Raw genomic sequence first — 22,434 nt, forward strand, 5'->3', positions numbered from 1 at the left:
TATTTGATCATAATTTGCGCAAAAGAAATGGATCACAAACTGAAATTGCTTTATGGAAAAGAAAGTTAAATAGGCTTTATAAATAAAGTGAAGAATGTGAAAATTCCTATCTTGCACTACATAGGTTACGGTAAATATCGATAAATATAAGTTTAAAAATTATTTTTGAGTGTCTGGTCAGCAACCAATTTTATAAGCAATATTTTTCGTATGGCCTGAGAACACACACGCAACTGAACCCTTTCATTTATCTTGCACGTGAGCAGCACGGATATTTCATAGAAGAATGATCATTACAAAGCATAGCTTTCCTTTCTCCTATCGCTCCTTATTCCATTATTTAAATCGGTACAGATTTGTGAAACTGCTGCACGTATTCGCTCACCGTGGTCTACCCATCCGGAACTAGACGCTCGAAGCAGACGACAAACGAGCTCTCCCTAAGGAGTGACGTAGTAACATGGCGGCGGCGTGTTTTCAGCGCAACGCTAGCCTCGCAACTTTGGAAGTCTCGTTTCTGCCTTAAACTGGACGCAGAGAAACGCGAGAACTTGCAGGGTTCATTTTTCCAGGGTGTAGTTTTTAAAATTGTTGTAAAAAAAATTGAGTGGAAATGTCCATTACCTCACGATGGTGGGTTGCCAGCGGTCCTATTCGCGATTAAAATTAAACGATATGCCATCTGGTGGGACTTTCAGGAACTAGTCTAGGTAGGATACGTTGTGTTGAAGTCGTTTAAATCATGGGGAATATGCGAAAGAGTAAGGTCTACTGTTCAGGTTTTTTTGTGCTCTAAATCGTTTTATGGGTCAGAACAAATGAAAAGTTTTCATGTATTTCCACCCCGTGGAATCAACAAAATGAAATTTGTTAATAAATCAGGAGAACGTAATTGAATGACAGAAGATTGGCATGGGGATAACACTGGAATTCGGCAAGTACGAAGAATGCACGAGTCTGCTCACATTATTTTTCGAGAGATAAATATATATTACCACCATGAAAGTAAAGTTTTAAATTGCATTTTATAAATAAAGCTTTTTTTTTCTTTCCGAAAAGTCATGAAGCGATTTAGTTTGAGAATGAATTAATGTCAAATGTAACCAGGAAATGAAAATAGACATGCTAATGTTGCTGTTTCATTCAGTACGATTTCCTTTTTCAGTGAGGATAGCCTGGTCATGAAATCGTGAATATTATTATTAAACCAGAAACAAGAAAGAATTGCAATGATATGTTCGCAATTTTCTCCTGTCCCAGCTTTTCAAGTAGAGATCAATTTCAATTCCTTTATTTTCAAATAATTTGCGAAAACCCCAGTTACAACATGAGGTGCAGATGATACAGCACTGCTTTGAAGAACCAGTGCGTATACATTACTTTCGTCTGCGTTTTCCGTGTTATTTTTGCCTATCATAATTAAATGCTTCGCTCTCAGTACAGCTTCACCTTCGTTATAGTTCCTGGAATTCACATCGCATTCAAAATATTTAAAATGTCGCGTAATTTAAACGTTTTCTACCATACCAGCCATGACAACACGCTGCCATTTCGTACTACTGCTGAATGTAAACAAAGATTTATCCTACATAGAGCGGCTATATTGGAAGCGACACTAGCGCTCAGGTGGTAATTTTAATCGCGAATACACAGGCCAAGCACCCAGGCGGACTCGAACGCAAACCCATGCCGTCCAGCAGTCGGAGCCCAAAGCACAGCGCATGCATGTGCGAACTGAACCGTTCGCGAACCGCTTGTAAACCTCTTGTTCTCACTATTGGGACATGGTTTTCAGCGCCGAGCGAACTGCTTGTGAACCGCTAGTGGCGATCCATCTCCTTTCGGTTTTCTGACGAACACAAAGGAATTCGCAGTTCACACTGGGACGGCGTCGTGCGTAGTTCGTTGCTTTTGGTCTGCTCGCGAACCTCCAGATTTTCTATTGGTTTTGTTGCAGTTTTTGATGTAATTATAGAGTGGTCAGAGGAAAATGCACTAAAGCTTATTGGTATTTATGAAACCAGATCTTTACTCTGGGATCCTAAACATAAGTACCATTTCAAAAAAAAATTTAAAAGAAGATGCCTGGAGAGAAATAGATGCCGAGATGAATATTTGTGCGGACAAATGTGACTTCAAATCCATCATAAGCTCCGTACCAATGCGTTTCTTATACAGGTTGGTGTGCCACCAACGTCGTTGTTTCCTCTTCTTCTTGCACAAACTAGCCGTCACTAAAGCCGCACCAGTCATCACCAAAATCGCATACTTTTCCTCACGCGGAGACATGATGACAAGATGAACACTGAACAAAAGATTGCCTGTGGTTTGCGGTTTCCCATGGATCGTTGGAAGTTCGCTGGTAAGAATAATTTCAGCGAACGGTTCACAAGCGGCTCGCAAACGGTTCGGTTCGCACATGTATACGCACCTTAAGACCGCACGGCCACGGAGTAGGACTATTTTACAACATACAGGATGATTAAGAAGTGAAGGTACAAATTGTAAGGGTCAAAACTACTCACTATAGGAGAAGCAAAGATAAGCTAATCGGGACCGGACCTACAGTTTAAAGTGGGATCCGAACCTCTATGTGCCTCCACCGGATATCGCAATCGGAACCCTTTGATTACAAATTGAAAGCGTTTCCACTACGCCATAGCCGCAATCAACATGACTCTGCGAATAAACCGTTTGCAAGAAATTGGAAGCTGTATAAATGTATTGTCATGATCCGCCATTGACGTGCTTGCTGATACTGATGCGCTGTTCGCCCTGCACGCTTGTCCACCAGGTGCCTTCCGAGTTTGCCGACATGTGGCGTAGTACACTTGACATGCAATATGTTTAATAAAGAAACTATTCAGAGTCAGATGAACGCTTTGTTCTTGTTATTTGGTTCCCCACTGTAGTAGAACAGCGCATACAATGAGCATCAGTATAGCGAACACGTTAGTGGCGGATTGTGACAATACATTCATACTTCGGTAATTTTCTCTCAAACGGTTTATTTGCAGGCCCACGTTCACTGCAAGTTTTTTCCTTTCTATTGTGTACTTATCACCAGGTACGTAGAAATATATTTTGGGGCGTTCGAATCAAGTGTCTCATAATAATAATAATAATAATGTTTAAATTAATTTAAAATAATGATAATAATAGTAATAATTCAAATATTAAAATTAATTAATATTACATTTTTATTACATGAATAGATATAGAGACGGTTTAAGGAGTATAACAGCACGTATTCATTATCTAGTTTACGTATAGATAAGGTCCGCATAATTTGTAGAAGAAAACAACTGTCCTGGAAATGAAATTAACGCCAAATAGATAAAGAATTTAATATTTATTGAATTTAAAAATATATATATATTTTTGGTCCAGTTGACGAAAAGTAAAGTTCCTGGTAATATTTTATACATATTATTATTATAAGTAGTAATAGATCTTGCATAAATCTTCTTTGGTACTGTTATTTAAAGTCGTATGATCCCAATATAATCCTTGGCTTCCAATTAGTTTGGGGGAAAATAATAACTCTCGATCAAACAACGAGTATATTTTTATATTTAGTTTTAGTTATTTTATTATTTTATTTTAATACTTAGTAAGTCTTTCGGGGGGGGCGGACCCCATGGTCACCCCATGGACCTCCCGTTTCGCCGAATGCCCCAGAGACAAATATCAAACCTATGCAAAATTTTCGTCGAAATGAAAATTCCCGTTTTGCCGAATCCTCTTTCGCCGAATGTTCTGAGACGAGGGAATTTGCTCTCTGCCGGGAAATTTCAGGAACTTAAGTGAAAAAAATAACCTCCGTCCATTGGGCCCAACATGGTAATTAACCCTCCAGTCTCGCTTTGCAGCTCTTTCAAAAGAGTGCTGAATTCGTAAACGTTCGGGGGCCTCCCCGATGGCGCAGTGGTAGCGTCATCGCCTTGCAATCAATAGGCAAGGTCCCGGGTTTGATACCCGGTGGAGGCACATAGTGGTTCTGAACCCACTTTAAACTGTAGGTCCAGTCCCGATTAGCCTTATTCGGCATAAAGTGGACTTAAAACACAAATTCAATAAACATTCAAGTAAACGTTCAGATGGTGTCTCTGTAGCCTCCTGTTCAGCCCTGAATGCCATCCCTCCACATAATTCGTTGTTCTTTCCTCATCATTATTGAAATGTTTTCACACGAAAATTTGGCGTATCACTTATTACTACAATATTTCTGATTCCACAATAGGAATCCACAATCTGACCCTCTCATCTTCCTTGTAAAGTGTTGCTAATCCTAATGCTTGAACCTTCTTCCTTACACACTGAATAAAGTGGAAGAGGCATCCTCCGATGATGATGCCTGGAAAGACGCTTCGTACTGCGTTCAAAGCTGCTACTTCGAAATCAAGGACGATTTCCCCGATTTCCACAGGGACCTGAAATTTCCCTGGGGAATGAATATTTCCTTCATTCAAAATATTCGGCGTAAGGCGATTCGGCAAAACGGGAATTGCCATTTCGCCGAAAATTTTACTTAGGTGTGAAATCTGATATAATGCGCCTCTAGCCCATTCGGCGAAATGGGAAAACAGGCCCCTAGATACGTCCTTGCTTACCACCCTTACAACATGTACTGTGACCTCTGAATCATCCTGTATGTATGAATAATTTTCATGTTCTACAAGGTGTTAACTTTTCTTATAGAACGAATATTCCAACTAAATTAACATTTGCTGGAATTTTACATGTGGATAACAGACAAGAGTTCATTCTTTAGTATTCTTGTGGCCCGATATAAAGTCAGATATCGCCCCCTACCATCTCTGGCACTGGCAGGGGCGATTTTACCCCATCCCCTCCTCAAATATGATAGCCACATCTTAAGACAAATATTTTCAATTAGATTTTCAAAACCGATCGAATTCAAAAAGAATCATTTTGTGCTATCGATTGCAACACATCTGGTCATTATGAAACTGGCAGCATGTGCCTAATTTTATCATAAAGAAATATTCAAAATAATTTTACGTATTTGCTTGTGTTTGGTTTATTGCAGAACTTCTTATGATAGATTTTTTATTGTTGAGTAGAGTTATGGGAGGGAAGGAACCAAGAATAGTTCATCCTAGTCATCAGAGACCAATGAGGCAGTGGATAGTATCAAGGGCACCCGCAAAAAATGTTCCAAAATTGATATTACGTTTTCGTGTCTCCATAAGAAAGGAACTATTTTAAAATTAAACCCAATAGGGAATGAGTGAAAGGAAAACAAAGAAGCCATATACGCAGAGAGAGAGAGAGAGAGAGAGAGAGAGAGAGAAGGAGACAGGACAAGAAGTAAATAAGCCAGAGTCAAAGAGATATAAGGGGATGGGAAAGATGGAAAGAAACCACAGAGAAAGAATTAAATGAAGGGTCGGGAGAAAGAGAAAAAGAAGAGAAGTAAAGAAATCACAGGCAGAGTGAGAGCAAAGCGAGTAATAAAATGAAACAGAACAGACAGTTGAGGGAAGAGAGAGAGAATAAAGAAGAAAAAAATACAGGAAACGGGAGGGAAATGTGGAGAAAATAAATTATCAAGAAGAGAGGAAGTAAATACGAACAAACTGATAGTGAGTATGAGAAAAGAGAAGGTAAATCTACAAGAAGATACAAGAAAAACAGAAAAAAAATCCGGATTTCACTGCCTACGACATCCGATTTGCCTCCTAAATCCGGATTACCTCTGAAATCCAGCTTCTCTGGTTTTACCATTTGGATTCCGGATAGTAAAAAATATCCGGATTTGTGCATCCAGGGGTAGTGGAAAAATTGTTTCAATGACATTCAAGGTCAGCCAGGACTCGAACACGTAATCTCGACCAGCGAAAGCGCTCAACAACAGAGGGAACAAGGAATTTACGAGTGAATGACAACATGGTTGATGACCGAGATGATTTTGCAATTACATTCATCAGGAAATTAAACGGAACCAAAGAAATTCTAGAAAATATACTGATGTGGTGTTTGTCGAAATAAGCATGCTAGTTGCGCAACACGATGAGGATTCTACCGCTATAATTGAAAATAGCCGTCACATAAAGCAAATAATGAATGAAAGCATTCCGGTGACACAAGAATTGACCCACATTTATTTTAGTGGGATCGTTACATAATTAGGGGCGACTGGTACCCACATGCAAAGACAATATAGTGAAGACATGATCAGCACACGACAGGGAAGCATTACGCTTCTCATGGGGGGGAAAAACCACCGCAAAAAAAGCGGAATTTGCCGTCCACAATGAGTAACGTGCCCTGCTTTCACACCCCTCCCCCCGGGCGTTTCCTTTCGTCACGAACAACAACCACCTGGTGACGTCATGACCTCGGGGAACGTGCCCTGTCACGTGAGCATCTGGAAAGGAACGAGCGAAATCCTCCTCCATAGAGTTAGCCGTTCCTGCGACACTTTCATTAGGCGCCAGCGTTTTGCAAGCGCCGTTGTGCTGTACATTTTTGCCCTCTTTAAAAAGGACTAGTAATGTCCGAGTGGATGGCATTCGTCGTGCTGAATTGAACCATGAGATATCGCGAGTGGCACCTGTGAAGGACGAAGCAGAAGAACTGGAAAATAACATGGAACAAGTAGTGAGGACTAGTTCGTGCTTGGTGATTCTTGTTTTCATATCAAGGTTGCACATTTCCAGCGCTCAGTCACGTAAGTACCCAACCAACTTGCTCTATTTAAATTAAGTTAATTTGAAACATTAAAAGTTGCCAGTTGTCTCTTGAGCCTTTAGTTGATTTTGCTGGTATGAAAACTGTCTTGCGATAGCCTTGGGTTCGTAAGCGATGCGTAGCCACGCTGCTCTACGAGGAATACGGACGGCAGGTGGAATTTACCTTGCACACGGAATGATCTTCTCTCGTAGAAGGTCGTACGAAGGCAACACCAGTGTCTTCCGTTTATCGAACACAAACAGCTTATTTTATACTTCAAAATAGCTATCAATACGTAGATCTAGCGCAGTCATATCAAACTGACATTTAACTATGAAGTCAGAATTTGCGACTTGCACTTGTGTATTGTTATTATTTATTAGTTCCATAAAGTGCCGCAGTGGCGGAGCGGTAATCATAACGCACCACGACAACAAAGTTCCTAGGTTTTCTACCCTGGTCAGGCATGGATGGACTATCTCTAATGTAATGGTGGGACAGTTGCCCCCTCCCCACTTTTTGCTACCTTTGCTCCCGCACTATGCTACTAAACCTTATGTATAAAGGGAAAGTAAACTGTCCGTGTCCCCCCCCCTTAATTTTGATACCCTGCCCCCAACCCAATCGCCGCCACTGTGTGTTCACCTTCATCGTCGCGATTATCCCAAGAGGCAGAAATGCGAGTTTGAAGAATAGCAATGGCAGTGAAGTCATTATTGTAATTCATTAATAGGCAGGTTTGTCACCAGGCGCCAGTCTATAGGAAAACATTCACTACGCATGCGCTCCCAACAGACCGACGTGACAGGATACTGACAACAAGGCCCGGTCCGAGCAACACGTACAGATTTTATGTTACTTCGGTACGGATTCCATTTAACTCTATAGGTTCGTTTCCAAGCGACACTAGTCGCTTGTCTGGTCGCTTCGGTCTGAAAGCTTCCTTACGCATCATATCAGTGTATTCGTCTATCATATTTTCCCCCAGATCCTTTTCCCGTTTACCATTGCTTCAGTTCATCTTCTTAGTGTGTCCCAATCAATTTATTTCCCTTTTCTGGATCGCTTCCAGCGTTGTTCTTTCACATGAAAGATGCACATATCGCTTGGACTGGGTCATGTTCTCAATATCGTGCATCTTTCCAAGAGTTTCTTCTTACTTTGTCTATCCATTTCACACGCTCTATTCTTCACCGTAGCCTTATTTCTAAAACGTCTAGTCGATTTGCCTCACTTTTTCGTAGCGTCATGCACGTAGCCACATTTGTAATCCTACAAATATCTAATTTAAATAGTGTATAGTGGTAATTAATTATACTTCCTTAGCAAGATTAAACATTAGATCGAAAAAGGTTTAGTGTATGACAGAGCAACCAGCTTATATTTTTATATTCTACAATTTAATATATTAAATGGATCCACAGCTCCAAATATTCATAGTTTTCTTTGTGAGAGGTCACACCAGATAAAATGTATGAGCAAAATTTGCCCTTAACTTTTAGTCTTTTTTTTAATGTGTAAAGGTCAATAACAAAATACAATAACTTTGAATTTCAGTACACTAACTGTACGAAATGTAAGGAAAATAATATCACCCATACGGTGCATCGAGTAGCAAAGTCCCTCCATTTATATTATAACAACAACAACAATAAAGTTGGATTAAAATTAATTTATTTTTAATAACTTATAATAGTTATTATTGTAAAATGACAATTATAACCTAACTAATTAACTCCCTAGCCTTCTTAAACCCGAAGGTTCATGGCTGCAGCAACACAGGCCTTCCATCTTTCCCTATCTTGAGCAAGTTCTATATACTCTTTTCCATTCCTACCGATTTCCTTTAGATCCACCTCAACGTTATCCCTCCATCTTCGTCTTGGTCTTCCTACTGGTCTCTTACCATCAGGTTTCCCAACAAGAATCCTGTAAACTCCTCTTTCCTCTCCCATTCGTGTCCCATTGCCTGCCCACCTAAGTCTTCTTGATTTAATCATTCTAATAATATTTGGACATGGATACAAATTATGTAGTTCTAAATTATGTAACCTTCTCCACTCACCTGTCTCCTCATCCCTTTTAGGTCCAAAGATTTGCCTAAGGATCTTATTTGCAAATACTCTCAATTTATGTTCCTCTTTCAATGTAAGGGACCAAGTTTCGCATCCATAGAATAATACAGGCAAAATTACTGTTTTGTATATTTTAACTTTTAGTTTCTCAGATATTAAACGAGAAGACAAAAGTTTATGAAGAGAAAAGTAACATGTATTTCCTGAATTAAGCCTACTTTTTATGTTCTCTTTAATATCATTTTCATTTGTTAGTATTACTCCTAAGTACTTGAATTTGAAAACCTCGTTCAAACGAGTTGTTATCAAAAATTATATTTGATTATTACCCAACACTTGGTTTCCTCCTGTAAGCATATATTTAGTTTTCTCTTTGCTAACTTCTAAACCTATCTCTTTAGCAGTTTTGAAAAATATTTTAGCATTATTCTTAATTGTATTTATATCATCCCCTAATAAGTCTACATCATCTGCATATGCTAACAACTGAGTCACACCATTTAATTTTAGTCCTTCTTTAGTTTCTTTTACCTTCCTAACAGCATATTCTAAGGTAAAATTAAAGAGCAATGGAGATAATGCATCTCCTTGTTTTAACCCATCATGAATTGTAAATTTGTCAGACATATTAATACCAACACGAATTTTACTTTCTGTTTCACTGGTGCATACCTTTATCATATTAACAATCTTCTTAGGTATTCCAAACTCGACTAATATATTATATAATTTTATCTCTTTTGACCGAATCATATGCTTTTTTGAATAGCTGATGGACACTTCTTCTCAAGTGTCTGTCTGATGAGAAAAAAATGATCTGTAGTTGATCTGTTACGTTTAAATCCACATTGATAATCAACTAATGTTAGATAATATTTTATATTATAACCTTGCTAATAATTATTATTGTAATTTTTATTACTACTAATCAAGTTTTATAACTGGCCTGCCCCCCCCCCCCTCTACGAATATTTCTGGCGACGCCTCTGCTGATAAGGATAAGCGCCCCCGAAATAAAATTCTGGCTACAGGCCAGCTTAGCGTTCAGATTTCTGCGCTCCACAAAACACACTACATTAGCCTCTTAATTGTTTGTCCAAAGCTCCACAAAACACACTTCTTCTAGACTTCTTTGCCATTGCTATTCTCACTTTGACTTCCTGACGTCACTGTTTATGACACCCCTTGTATCTGAAGCTGTCAACTATTCAATACTTTGGCCTCGAATCCTGACGTTTATTTTCCCCGGTTTCTTCCCAATAACCATTACGTTTGTCCTGTTAATTTATTTTGATTCCTAATCGTTCGGATGGGGAATGGGGCTCAAGTTCCATTTGTTTTATTGCGATTTCATCATGCTACGAATGCCATTTTTACATATTTCGATTTACGTCTGTTAGCACATACTGCGGAGTTTTGGCGATTACTTAAGATTTTGTTCAATATATGCTTTCGTTGTTAGGTTAGGCAGGTCAGATTTTGTTCTCTTAGCATTAAAATAAAGTTCCTAAATGCATTCTGCTAAAGTTCCGATTTACTTCTACATTCATTCCCACTAGTCTACGATACTTACACTTAGTGGCTTGTCAACGTAAAATACATTGTCCATGGGAAGCTCGCATGCTTTCTGTAAGGTAATTTTTAAGTTCTTTTTTCCAACATAAATAACTTTTTTTCGAAATCCAAACAGTGCTCATTACTTTAAGGTAGGTTCATATTTCGTGTGACAATAATTGTCAAAATTTTATGATAACTAGTGTTCCTGCTAGGGAAATTTGAAAAATATAAAACAATCGGAACCGTTACCCAATTACAATATGCTGCATTCGGTTAATTGCAAGATGATCAAATTTCAAATTCAAGCCGTTTTTGGACGGGATTGCCTAGCTCAGAAAAGACGCGAAAGATAACTCAACTATCCTAATTAGTCAGAGGCACGACCCCTTCGTGAAGACGCCTGAGAACAAATAATCAGTTTGTATTTGTACTTGCTTTACACCCTCTTAATTAATGGTAATCTCGAAGAAGACTATGAAAGGGGTGTAGGGTTGTAGTTAGAAACATTGGTTTCTTGCGCAACTCAGAGGCGCAACCACGAATTTTTGTCTGGCGGGGGAAAGTACCAGGATAAACGTACCAATAATAATAATATTATTAATAATAATGTTAATAATAACAACGTTACTAATGTTATTATAACACCATTATTGTTATTATTGATTTGCTTTATTTTACATCGCTTCTTGTGCCACTTATGGCTAATTTGCGAAGATGGGGATGAGTGATGGCATGATGAAAATGATGAATGGATACTCGCAAACATCCATTCCGAAGCCGGGATTCGAACCCAGGACCAACATTATTATTACTATTAGTAATTATCCTCGTAAATTTCGCAAAAAGGGGATAGAAGTTTGTGCTAAAGCAATTGCGTACAAACAAACAATTTGAATTATTTTTTTAACCAGTTCAATTTCACATTAATAACGGAAAACAAGCACGTAAACTATTTTTGAAAGACAGAAAATGCTTGACAAATGCATTACAAATATAATTCTTTTTTAAATTAACAAAACTTTCATGCACGATATATGTTTCACATATATGGAACGTGGAGTGACGTGGACACTAAATTGTGTACGTATTGAAAGTTTCTTTAATACATATTATATACAACATATATTATTTAAATACATTACACATCCAATTCATCCATCTCACAATAAACTAACAGCAAAAATTACATAAACTGTCTCTGAAATGTGCACGCTCCCTTTCCTCAAAACAATTGTTCATGCATTTAAAACAAAATCAATTAAGACAAGTCTTATTTCTCTGTCTGGTAATTTACAATCCATTACAGAGAACAATGATATATTGCGAGCAAGAAAATTTTTGTATCCAATTTTTTTGCAGGCTGAAATCAATATTAATTTAATAGGATGCAAATGATTTTACGGGACGCCAATGCATTCTCTCTTGTACAACTTTTGTGCCTCCTCGATGGTGTAGTGGTAACATCGTCGCCTTGTGATCAAGGGGTCCCGAGTTCGATACCCGGTGGAGGCACATTGTGGTTCGGAACCCACTTTAAGCTATAGGCCCAGTCTCAATTAGCCTGTCTGTGCATCAAGTAGACTTAAAAAAAAACACAAATGAATCAATCAATCTTACAACTTATTTTAATTTAGATCGTTCGGCGCCCAAGACCGACTCCTGCCGGCTCCAGCTACGGTTCTGAACTTGATAAGACTAAGAATGGAGGAGGTATTGCGAGCGAAGCGAGCAAGAAAATTTTACGAAAAGTATTTTTATTTGCATAAAATTTGAAGTTCTGGGCGGTAATTTCCCCCTGCATGTACATTTGGTCGCCAATGCTTGCCCCCTAGGACTCATTTCCGACCCAAGGGTGGGGGCCCCCCCCCTGTGGTTGCGCCACTGGTGGAACTCCTTGGTAGAGTGGTTTATGTAACGCGCTACGAAATCGAAGGTCACAAGTTCGAATCTTGGGCAAATTGTGGATGTTTCATTGTGTTTGTTCATTCACCTATTTCATCAGTTCATCATGTATCCACATCGTCATGACTCATATGGAAAGTTGAGAATCAGTGACGTGAAGTAATAATAATAAATAATAAGGATGGTTTCTTGCCTTTTTGGAATGCTCAGCAAGGTAAATATGGCGTCTCCCGTTTTTTTTATTTGCGTCAGTCGCGCTAAGAAGTAATGCATAACAGCCCGCATCTTATGTCAATACATGTTCCAAGGATAATCACTGAAAAAGTGTGCGAGTGAATGGTTTATTTGCATGTTTGCACAATGGTGCTGTAGATCGGAGTTCTTACATCACAGTTGTCGCATCATTGATATAAATTTATCTCATATGTCCCTCATATAATCTTTGCCCCACCCCATAAACACATTTCCCTGGATAGAAAGATGAAAGAAAGATGGAGACACTGTATTTTTGTTGTTTAGAGTCTCATTCCTGCCACATTTGGATAATCGTAACGATGAATGACGATATGATGAAATTGATGAAGGGGCACTCTCAAAGAACACCCATGACCAGACTGGGATTAGAACCCTCCATCTCTGGCGTCGTAGCGCTAAACATTTCCCCACGGATGTCGACTCTTCAATATCATACATTATAGTTTACCAGTCTTTCCTTGACATACGAGTCGATCCCATTCTAGACATAATTCCCTGTCTTAAAAAGAAGTTCAATCTAAGTACTTTCGCCATAAAAGATGATTCACGTTTCTATAAAATTTATTGGCGCATTTCCAAATTAAAAATAGTTCCTTCCCAAACGATCATCTGTGTGTCACATAAGGAAACACAACGAAAGGAAACGTAAGAAAAACTACTTGTTTGTGTGGCCTGCTTTCCTTCTTTATATTTTTTCCGGTTTCCTCCTTCAGCCTGCAAGGCGTTGTGTGAACAATGAAGCGGCACGTGGAAGACGAAGGAAGATTGTATCTGCCCCGAACATAAAAACATGACGTCAGACTGGTTGCCCCAAATCATAGCCTTTGGCTGCACGGGCTCACATGTGGTCTTTTTTAACATTGTAAACTCGTCAGTAACCGCAAAATAATATCACCTCCGTGTCCTGTTTGACCCGTTTCCGTTGGCTGGATGGATTTCTCGAAGCAGTTCACACGAGAGCGAATGTCGTCTGTGCGTATTAAAATTACCTTCCAACTCTCACTTCTTCCTTTGAGTCGATCTACGTGGCGGAGCAGTTAGCACAGCGCGCTACGACGCCAGGGTTCCCGGGTACGAATCCCGGCATGGGTATTGCGTGTGTTCCTTCATCATCCTCATCGTCACGATGACCTAAAACTGGAAGAAATGCGGCGCTAAATTAAAAAAAATCAACTTCTTTGTTTGCGGTGGCTCAGTCGGTAACGCGACTACCATGCTAAAGGTCCCGGGTTCGATCCCCGGCCAGTTCAAATCCGGGAACTTTTCTAACGTTGGAAGCGGCCCCGGCGCCCACCCAGTTTCGAATAACATGGGTACCTGGGGGAAACCCTGGGGGTAAAGGCGGTCAGGGGCGTGGTGCTGATCACATCACTCCCACTCACGACCGGATCAAGAAAGTGTGGGGCGTTACCCCCACACTCCCTATACGCCTTCATGGCGTGGTGCTAAGCACAGGGGAACACTTTACCTTCACCTTTTCTTTGTTATAACTAGCTTTTCCATTTCCCTTGGTCCTGAAGGATAACAATGGATGATATTCAGGGAACAATTTTCCCCACAAGTCATTGCGCAAAATCACGCTTCGCCGCCATATTTCGGGTGTAAGAAAAGGCATGAGCCTTAATCTCCGCCACAAATGAATAAGAGACAAATAAATAAATAAACAGATCAGATCCTGTTCTGAAAACATGCCGGGTGCATTGTGCATGCGATCTTTTATTTGCAGATGTAATTTAAGGTATGATTATCATGATCATATGTAGGCATAAAATATCGCAAATTTATCGCTGTAAGAAGCATTTACATACGCTTTCGAATCTGTTTACCTTGTGATTGCCCGAATTCACGCTGTTTCTTCCCAAATGCACTGCGTGCGTGATGACGTGAAGTTGAATAACATCCATTGCCGTTATCACTTCATTTCCAAAAATAAACATTACGTAAAATGTTCTGCTCCTCTGGGACTATAACACCAGGAGATACAGGCCTTCAAATGTTGAATGGAATGACAATGACTACAGAGAAGACACTTGGACATTCAGTAGTGAGAAAGGTGTTCCATTGTGTGAGCAAGATTCAACGTAAGTTATTTAGAAGAAAAGTCCAAACATGTAGTTGCAGCACAGGAGGTCGCAGTTCTCATCAAAAACCTGTTGGACGTAGTTTCGAAGACGAATAGGCGAAATTCGTACAGTCGACGGCATAGAGAGTAGTAGACAAATCGCCTATCGCTATTTTCACAGTTTTTAATTATTTTTTTTTTTTTATTTCTACTTAAGTACAACCTTTGTTGTTTTAAGGAATGGAGTTATGTTGATGGGAAGCAGATGCTATCCTCTACTTACTCGATGGTTGACTCACGATCTTGCTATCAGATGTACCGGGTTCAAATGGGCATGGGCGTTTCTTCAACATTATCATCTAACCATTGGCGTCGCGTTAGTGAAAAGTGGCAGAAAAGCAGCGTAAATGACGATTTGATTTGCTATTTTCTGCAATTTTTGGCTAACCGCCAAAAGGGTGAGTGATGATATGATGAAGGGACATTCACAAAGAACACTCATGCCCAGGCCTGGATTCGAAGCCGAGACTCTTGGTGTCGTAGCGCGCTGTGCTAACCACTCCAACACGGAGGTCAGCTATAGCGTAAAAGACGAACATATAGAGACCAGATCCTCCAAACTTACGTTAAAAAAAACGTAAGAGGTAATCTCGTTAAGTAATATTTAAATCCTTAAAAGAAAGGGAGTTGGGAAGGGACTCAACAGTTTTTCCAGCTACTGAAAGGTGAACTCTCTGCACAGGCTTTGGAAAAAGATTGCACCCCCAAAGTTACTGCGAATAGATTGTTGTTGGGTTAGACGTTTAGGGATTATTACTAGCGGTTTTAGGGCCGCCAACAACTGGTGTGAAATTGTTACTACAAAAACACCGAAGCAAATAATACCGATGAAAGCGCAGGAATAATTTCCCTTCTGCGGAATGTTTAACAGCTGTGGTGTTTCATTTTCCGTGTACTTTTACATTACATATCACATACAAGAGCAACCACAAACTACGGCCCAAAGCCTTCACGCATCTTCCCCTCCATTCGTTTATCTCCCCTTCTACGATGCACAGGACATGCGGTTCTGCGCAGGTTATTTTGCCTGTGATCCACTGTAGTTGGTTTGATGTTTTTGTGGGACGAAAAATAGAGTTCAAGGCATAAGAGCCTTTTAAAATCCGATTAGTAAACTATTTAGGATGTGCCACATATGTTTCCATTTTTCTTCATATTTTTTTTGGTCACTTACGGTGTTCTACCCAGTGTTCCTCTCGATTCATGTCAACAAGGAAAATGAAAATACGTGAGTCACTGTCTTCTACGTATGATCTTGGTTTGCCCATTCGTCATGGAGAGGTTATTAACTTTTCGGGGAAATGAATGTTAGTGGTAAGCTACTTCAAAACCGCACAATAGAGAGCGACGCGTGCTAATGATTTAAGTGACGGACATTATGATGATGTTCGCGTGACACAAAAGACGAGGTACGTGCTGACGCCTTTATTATGGGACAGCAAAAACGTAGTCCTCAATTACCATAAATTTCACTATTCAGAGTGGCAGAACTTTCTTTGGGTACTATTTTCAAAACGGTATTTCTTGATCATTGAGAGAGAACAGGTTTCTTTATTTTTTGTTAAAATGGAGTCTGATGAAGGATCTGCAAGCTGAACGTACCGTTAAAAGGAGAAAATGAATAACTGAATCATATCTCCACGTGAAATCGAAAGCGGGAATCGTTTATGAAAAAGTGGCGAGGGATGAGAGGTCTGGCGAGTATATCGGGTGAAAAAATTTCAGAGCCGAGATACAGCCAACAGCAAAGATAATATTGTACGCAAATTGTCCACTGTGTTTGTTTATTATATTTTCTTCATCGTGAGGTTAAAGGATTGAAACCAAAACACCAATAAGCAGAATTCCATTTAAAATCCGTAGCACGTGAAGGGGGGAAAGAACAAAATAGCGATGGGCAATTTGCCTAATGTTATCTTTCTCCCCAATTGTGAGGTTCGATAACTTAATAAGAATATTAAACCTTATAGTTGTTTACATCCATTACTACAACAGGGAGCCATTTTTCGTACGCGTAAGCTAAGCGAACAGTTCATTTCTTCAAACTGTCTGCGTGAAAAAGGGTATTTTTCTATTAGAGATTTCTTTCGAGATTTGCATAAGCAAAAGCGTGCGTGCACATACACACACAGAAGAATGACTCTTTAAATTTACCTTTCTATGAAGTGCTTTCCTTTCTTCGTCACATAGAAGGGCGCAGTACTTGAGTGGTATACTGGGGATTTCCTGGTTATTAGCCTCGGAAACAAGCCTTTCTCAAGGATCAGGCAAAGTGACCAGGTGCACGGTGTCGATGGACCTCTGTGAGAGGCGGATTGCTTTTATTTAGCTGTTACTTTTGTATTCATATTTTTTCGTTAGTTTTGCACGTGCCTCCATGAGAGGCGGTGCCAGCGGGTCATTCCCTCTCTCCGCTCTTTGGCACAGAAATCCTCAAATAGGAATGTCAAATGCAGAAAGATGTGGCAAAATACAGGAATGACCGGGGGGGGGGGGGGTGGAACTTGGGACCTAACTTTGGAGGGCAGAATCGAAAAGTTTGGCATTCCATAAGAGAGCGTCCAGGACTGTTTTGCTAAATTACTGTTACGTTTGCGAAATCATAAAAATTGCTCTTAGTTACTTTGCTTCTGAGATCCCAGGAAGTTAACAAAAACTTGTAAATTTTAATAAAGCTGAAAGCCTCCGCTAAGTTGCGCCTGTGGGTATGACTACTAAAAGAAAAAGGCATAAACCTTGTAGTTATATCACCCCTTGCAAAAATCCTGAGCGTGCCACTGTTGCCGATTGCTATATTTTAGCAATAATTTTCGTTACTTATTTTACGATTTATTTGTTATTTTAGACGCCTCTGGGAGGACGACGATCAACCCCATTCCTTTAATTTACCCGTAGTCTGTTCCACTTCATTTGGGTCTACCAGTCGATTTTCTGCCTGTCTAGGTTATTGGCAAGGTTGAGTATGAATGAGAAACTAATAGTGGGACAAGCAGCCATTCATGCCTTACCCGAGACTGGAAGCTTGGACTGTTGATTTCATAACAGCATATACGAACACATTGTACGAATTAACATTTTAACACAAAACATTGTATTCCTGTCAAAGAAAATTTATATCTATGCCATCCAGGGATGTTTTTATCCCCGTCAAAGAAAATAGAATTGAAAGCATACCGTATAGCATACACAACTGAAAAGTCATTTGTTTCAAAGATTTCCCTGCGGAAAGGTATGCAACCTTGTGTATTAATGGAGGACACCATTCGGCAACTGACCAACCTCACCGAATATGTATTGTTCACAAGAAAGATGTAGGTGGTTAAATGGGCAGAGGTGAGGCGTCCGGTCATGGGGAGATGCGGCGATGACAAAGGAAAATAATAAGAATTTTGCTTTTTAAATATTTTAGAGAATTAAAAAATAAGTCAGAATACTCGCATATTTGAGCGAAATTAGTCACGCGACGCCATGAAACGTCTAGAAATACGCAAGAGATTCGCTAAGTTTAGCGCACCGAAAGGAGAGCCCAGTTCTACCCCCGTGTCCAACCGTCGCTACGTTTCCTGTTGAGTGCAATGGTGTCAGGCGGGCCAAGTCATCGCAGTAGGTCTGCGAATCCAAGGTCCTTCGACCGCTTTTCCCCGCTCTTGAAGGTCTGGTCATAAGGGACCTTTTTTTCACCCCCCTTGTTTACAAACACGGCAGGGTTTCTGTGACGTCATCAAGATGAAACTTCTCAGAATGTCCAGCACTGTGGGCCTAAAGCATGCAACGCTCTTGTTTTTAAGAGAAAAAACACATTGAAGAGCATCGCAACGCAACTTACACAGATTACATGAAAGTAATGGTACTACATAGACAAAAATATATAAGTAAGCAAAAGCATAAATTTCCCCACGGTTAGTGCTAGAAAGAACTGGGGGGAAAAGCAGTTCTGGATCCATTGTATTTCCTTCACAGTATTTTTCCTTTTAATTTTTTTTTTTATCCCACGGTTCAAATATCGATTTTGGAAAATAGTGTTCTTGCTTTACAAAACAGTTTTGAGTTTACTATGCCTCGAGGTGACAGACATACTTAGACAGAACCTTTTCTCTAACATATCTTACTTTCACACCAAGAATGGTCAAAAACATCAGGATTCCGGAAAATTTAAAATCTGGATTCGGAAATTTTACTACCCGAATTTCGGAGAGAGAGGTTGAACAATTTAAGAATTTAAGAAAGTTTAGTCTTCCTTATTTTACGATCATATATTCCATAGAAAAAAATGAATTTGGTCATCTCTACTTCACACGTCTGTAGGAACACTGTTATCATCATTATCAATGTAGGAATTCCCCCACCCCCCTCCATGGTTGAAAGATTGACCCTAACGTTTGGCAAGTCTTGCGATGACTACGTAAAAATGTCACGCTTCGCCACTGGACATTAGGTTTGAATCTGGCAATGGAAATTTGGATACGTTTTCGGTGTTACTAGTTCGGTAGCGTACGAGTTTGGGTTTTCTTAGAATGTAAATACCCTGTTTCTAAATTACGTCATAAATGTATTAAGTAAGATTTAATGACCTAGGTTAGAATCAATGTTCTAAGTTACTTAGAACCGCAAGGCACTAGTTTAGTTTACTGACTCATAACATACAAATTTGCACACCCAAAGAAGCTGCTTCCCAAAATGAAATCACAAACACGCCACTGAGGGGCCAACAGCATCAGTAAGGGACGGGGGGGGGGGGGTTCAATCAGAGGTACCATGGGGGACAGTAGATTAAGTGGCATCTGTTTGATATTTGTCCCTTGTGAAAAAGTACAAGAAGGCAAGGAGCTGTTCATACAAAGTGATAAATGTTTATGAAAAGGAAACAGGGCGTATCCAGTTTCTATCTAGAAACCAGACTGGAGTCTGAACTTATATACAGCACCAAAGTATTTTAAATCCAATTTGAATTTTATGATTTCTAAAGAGGTAATAATAATATAGCAATAATAATAATATAATAATAATGATAATAACAAAAACAATAATACAAGTTCCCATGACTGAAGGACAACATATGAAATCTCACTATGCCCCCCACCAAGAAAAAGTCCTGCGGGTGGTTTTGGAGTGGGCATCCCCCCCCCAAAGCAAAACGTTCAATTTGAACAGTGTACAAACCATTCAAAGAGACTAAAAAACTGTTCATTAACCTCCATTTAACAGTTTAAAACTCATATTTACTGAACAAACCAGATTGGTTAACCCCACTGGAAATTGACATTGTTCATTTTCTAATGAGAAAAGAAGCAAAAAGCATATTATTTTCATAGTTGATAACAGAAATAATGTTCAGTTAATTAGTTTTTTAGCACCAATAGCACATGTTAGCAATGTGTAAAAGTTAATAACAAAGTAGAATAACTATGCATTTCAGTATATTAATAGTATGAAAACTTCAAAAAAATATTAGAAAAAAAAACAGTTATGCTAGATATTCACTCATCTTGTACATCGAGTTGAAGAGAATTACTGAGAATATAATGTTGATAACTGACAATATAGTTCGCTGGCCACAGTGGCGAGTGATTAGCATATCACGCTACGATGCCAGGGGTCCCGGGTTCGAATCCCAGCCTGAACAAGGATGTTTGTGATTGTCCATTCATCAATTTCATCATATCATCACTCATCCCCATCTTCGCAAATTAGCCAAAAGTGGGACAAAAAGCAAAGTAAAATAAAGCAAATCGATCAATCCTGACAATAAAGTTTATTTTATCACTAGTTTATGCTAATGGTATTATTATTATTATTAACATCATTTTATACTTCTAGAAACGGTGTAACCCCCCTTCCATACAAAATTTCCAGTGATGCCTATGTGTTCATATTATATGCCATGCAGATTCATGTCTCACTAGTCACAACTAGGAACTGCTAATGGAGAGCGATTGCTTGGCTTGTCTAGTCTGTCAAAAAGCAGCACCAGTGTTGTAATATGTGTTATTTCTCCTTTTGTTTCCATGAGAAGAAATATGACGTTACAGAGTCATTAAGTAATTTAACATTTGTCTTTTATGGTATTTGCTTTAAGATTGTGCTACATTATCAAAATTATGGAAGTAATTTTAACATTAACATATTTATTTTTAAAAAGGATTGTAGTTACTTTACTTGCATTGCCTTTCCAAATTTTGAACTGGATAATTTATTCTCTAGAACAAAACATAATTTCTTACAAGTGAATAATAACAGATTTACATCTGTTGGAAACTACTTACTTCATGGCTGACAATGATGTGAACAAATGTGTATATATGTGTGTTTGGGTGTACATATTGTTTAGGTGAAATTTCTTAGATATCTGTTGTTAGCACATGTGACGCATTACTTTCAAAGTATAGTAACATGGGATAAGTTATTTTTTTTTAGTAACTTTCCCACATTGGAGCATAAACTACTCACTTTGATAGATTTTTATTAAAACAACTTAAATGTAAACATTTTTGGAAAGATGATGTAATGATATAAAAACAACCATTGTTGTAAAAATAGATTTTTTGTGTTCACCTTCAAATTTTCGAAACTTTCCACAGGAAAACTTAAAACATAAAATGCAGTTTTTTTGTTGGCATTAAAGTGCAGATTTGACTTTTTTTATTTCTTACATATCCTCTTCACTCATTATTTCCCTGTCTTTTTCAGTTGGTGCTTGGTGCGCAGATGATAATGGTGCTGTGGGAGTGTGCAAATTACTACCTCAATGTGCAATAGCAGTGCAAATGATTCAACAAAACTTGGGACATCCAAAGATTTGTGACTTCCATGGCAATACACCTGTTGTGTGCTGTGACGAAAGACTCAATGTTAGGACCACAACCACAAGAAGGCCAGTGTACATCGACACACAACCAACATTCACCTCCACTAGGAGACCCTACACAAACAGCAACCACCACACGAACACTAAAATACCACAAGATAACTTTAACAGACCACCTGTTGAAAACTACAGACCATATGAGCCAGAAAATGAAAGTGTAAATGGAGGTTCTATATCTTTTGAGTCAGAGTTCCAGACAACTAGACCGCCATATACATCAAAAAGTCCAAGCCATGGATCAAGACCAGTGCATAAACCTCCTGATCAGTCTAGGCCCTCTAATTCTGGAGTGCATGGGAAGCCTCCACATAGGCATCCAAACAGACCCTCGGGGTTATTAAGCAAGAGTGAAGCAAGTAAGTACTGTACAATATTATATTGTTTCTATTGTTGCCTTAGGAGATACCAGATTTGCATGTTGCAGTACAAGCTAGCATTGAAAGGAAATGAAAGAAAGTAGACACTGTTTGGTTTTATGAGTGACAAAAACGTGTTCAACCATTAGAGAGTAGTTCTTACATTTGTTGGTTAAAATTCAGTTCTGATGCCTTCTGGCTAACTGTAAAACAAGTTCCATAGGTGTTGCTGTCTTTTCCACTATAGAAATTTGCGAATTATACAGTACCTATTGTCCTGTTCCAATCTACAATTTATATATTTGCTGTATTTTTTTTTGTGCCACTTTTGGCTAATTTGCGAAGATGGAATGAGTGATGTTATGATGAAATTGATGAATGGACACTCACAAACATCCATGCCCAGGCCAGAATTCAAACCTGGGATCCAATCTACGAGACCTCTGCACTACTGAAATGCTATTATTGCATTTCTTAAAATTTTCCTTAATTTTGTGAAACCTCCTGTTCTATACAGACTGAGGACATTCCGTCTTGCAAAGTAATATTCTCTTGTCCTTTTTCCATGCCTTTCCTTCCAAAAGATTCATCTGGTTTCTCTTT

The 22,434-nt window shown here is 39.0% G+C and overlaps 1 protein-coding gene across 1 annotated transcript in view; it reads left to right on the forward strand.

Moving 5' to 3' along the window:
• Positions 1 to 6,392: 6,392 nt before the first annotated feature.
• The window catches only part of LOC146004258 (serine protease snk-like), a 40,626-nt gene continuing 24,584 nt past the window's right edge, over positions 6,393 to 22,434 (forward strand). The window contains exons 1-2 of the mRNA XM_083142953.1: positions 6,393 to 6,697; positions 21,298 to 21,831. Coding sequence (XP_082999079.1) covers positions 6,616 to 6,697; positions 21,298 to 21,831 — 616 coding nt within the window. The 5' untranslated portion in view covers positions 6,393 to 6,615. The remainder of the gene's footprint in view (positions 6,698 to 21,297; positions 21,832 to 22,434) is intronic.

The sequence above is a fragment of the Lepisma saccharinum genome, chromosome 1, assembly GCF_977018435.1.
Source record: "Lepisma saccharinum chromosome 1, izLepSacc3.1, whole genome shotgun sequence".
Classification (NCBI taxonomy): Eukaryota; Metazoa; Arthropoda; class Insecta; order Zygentoma; family Lepismatidae; genus Lepisma; species Lepisma saccharinum.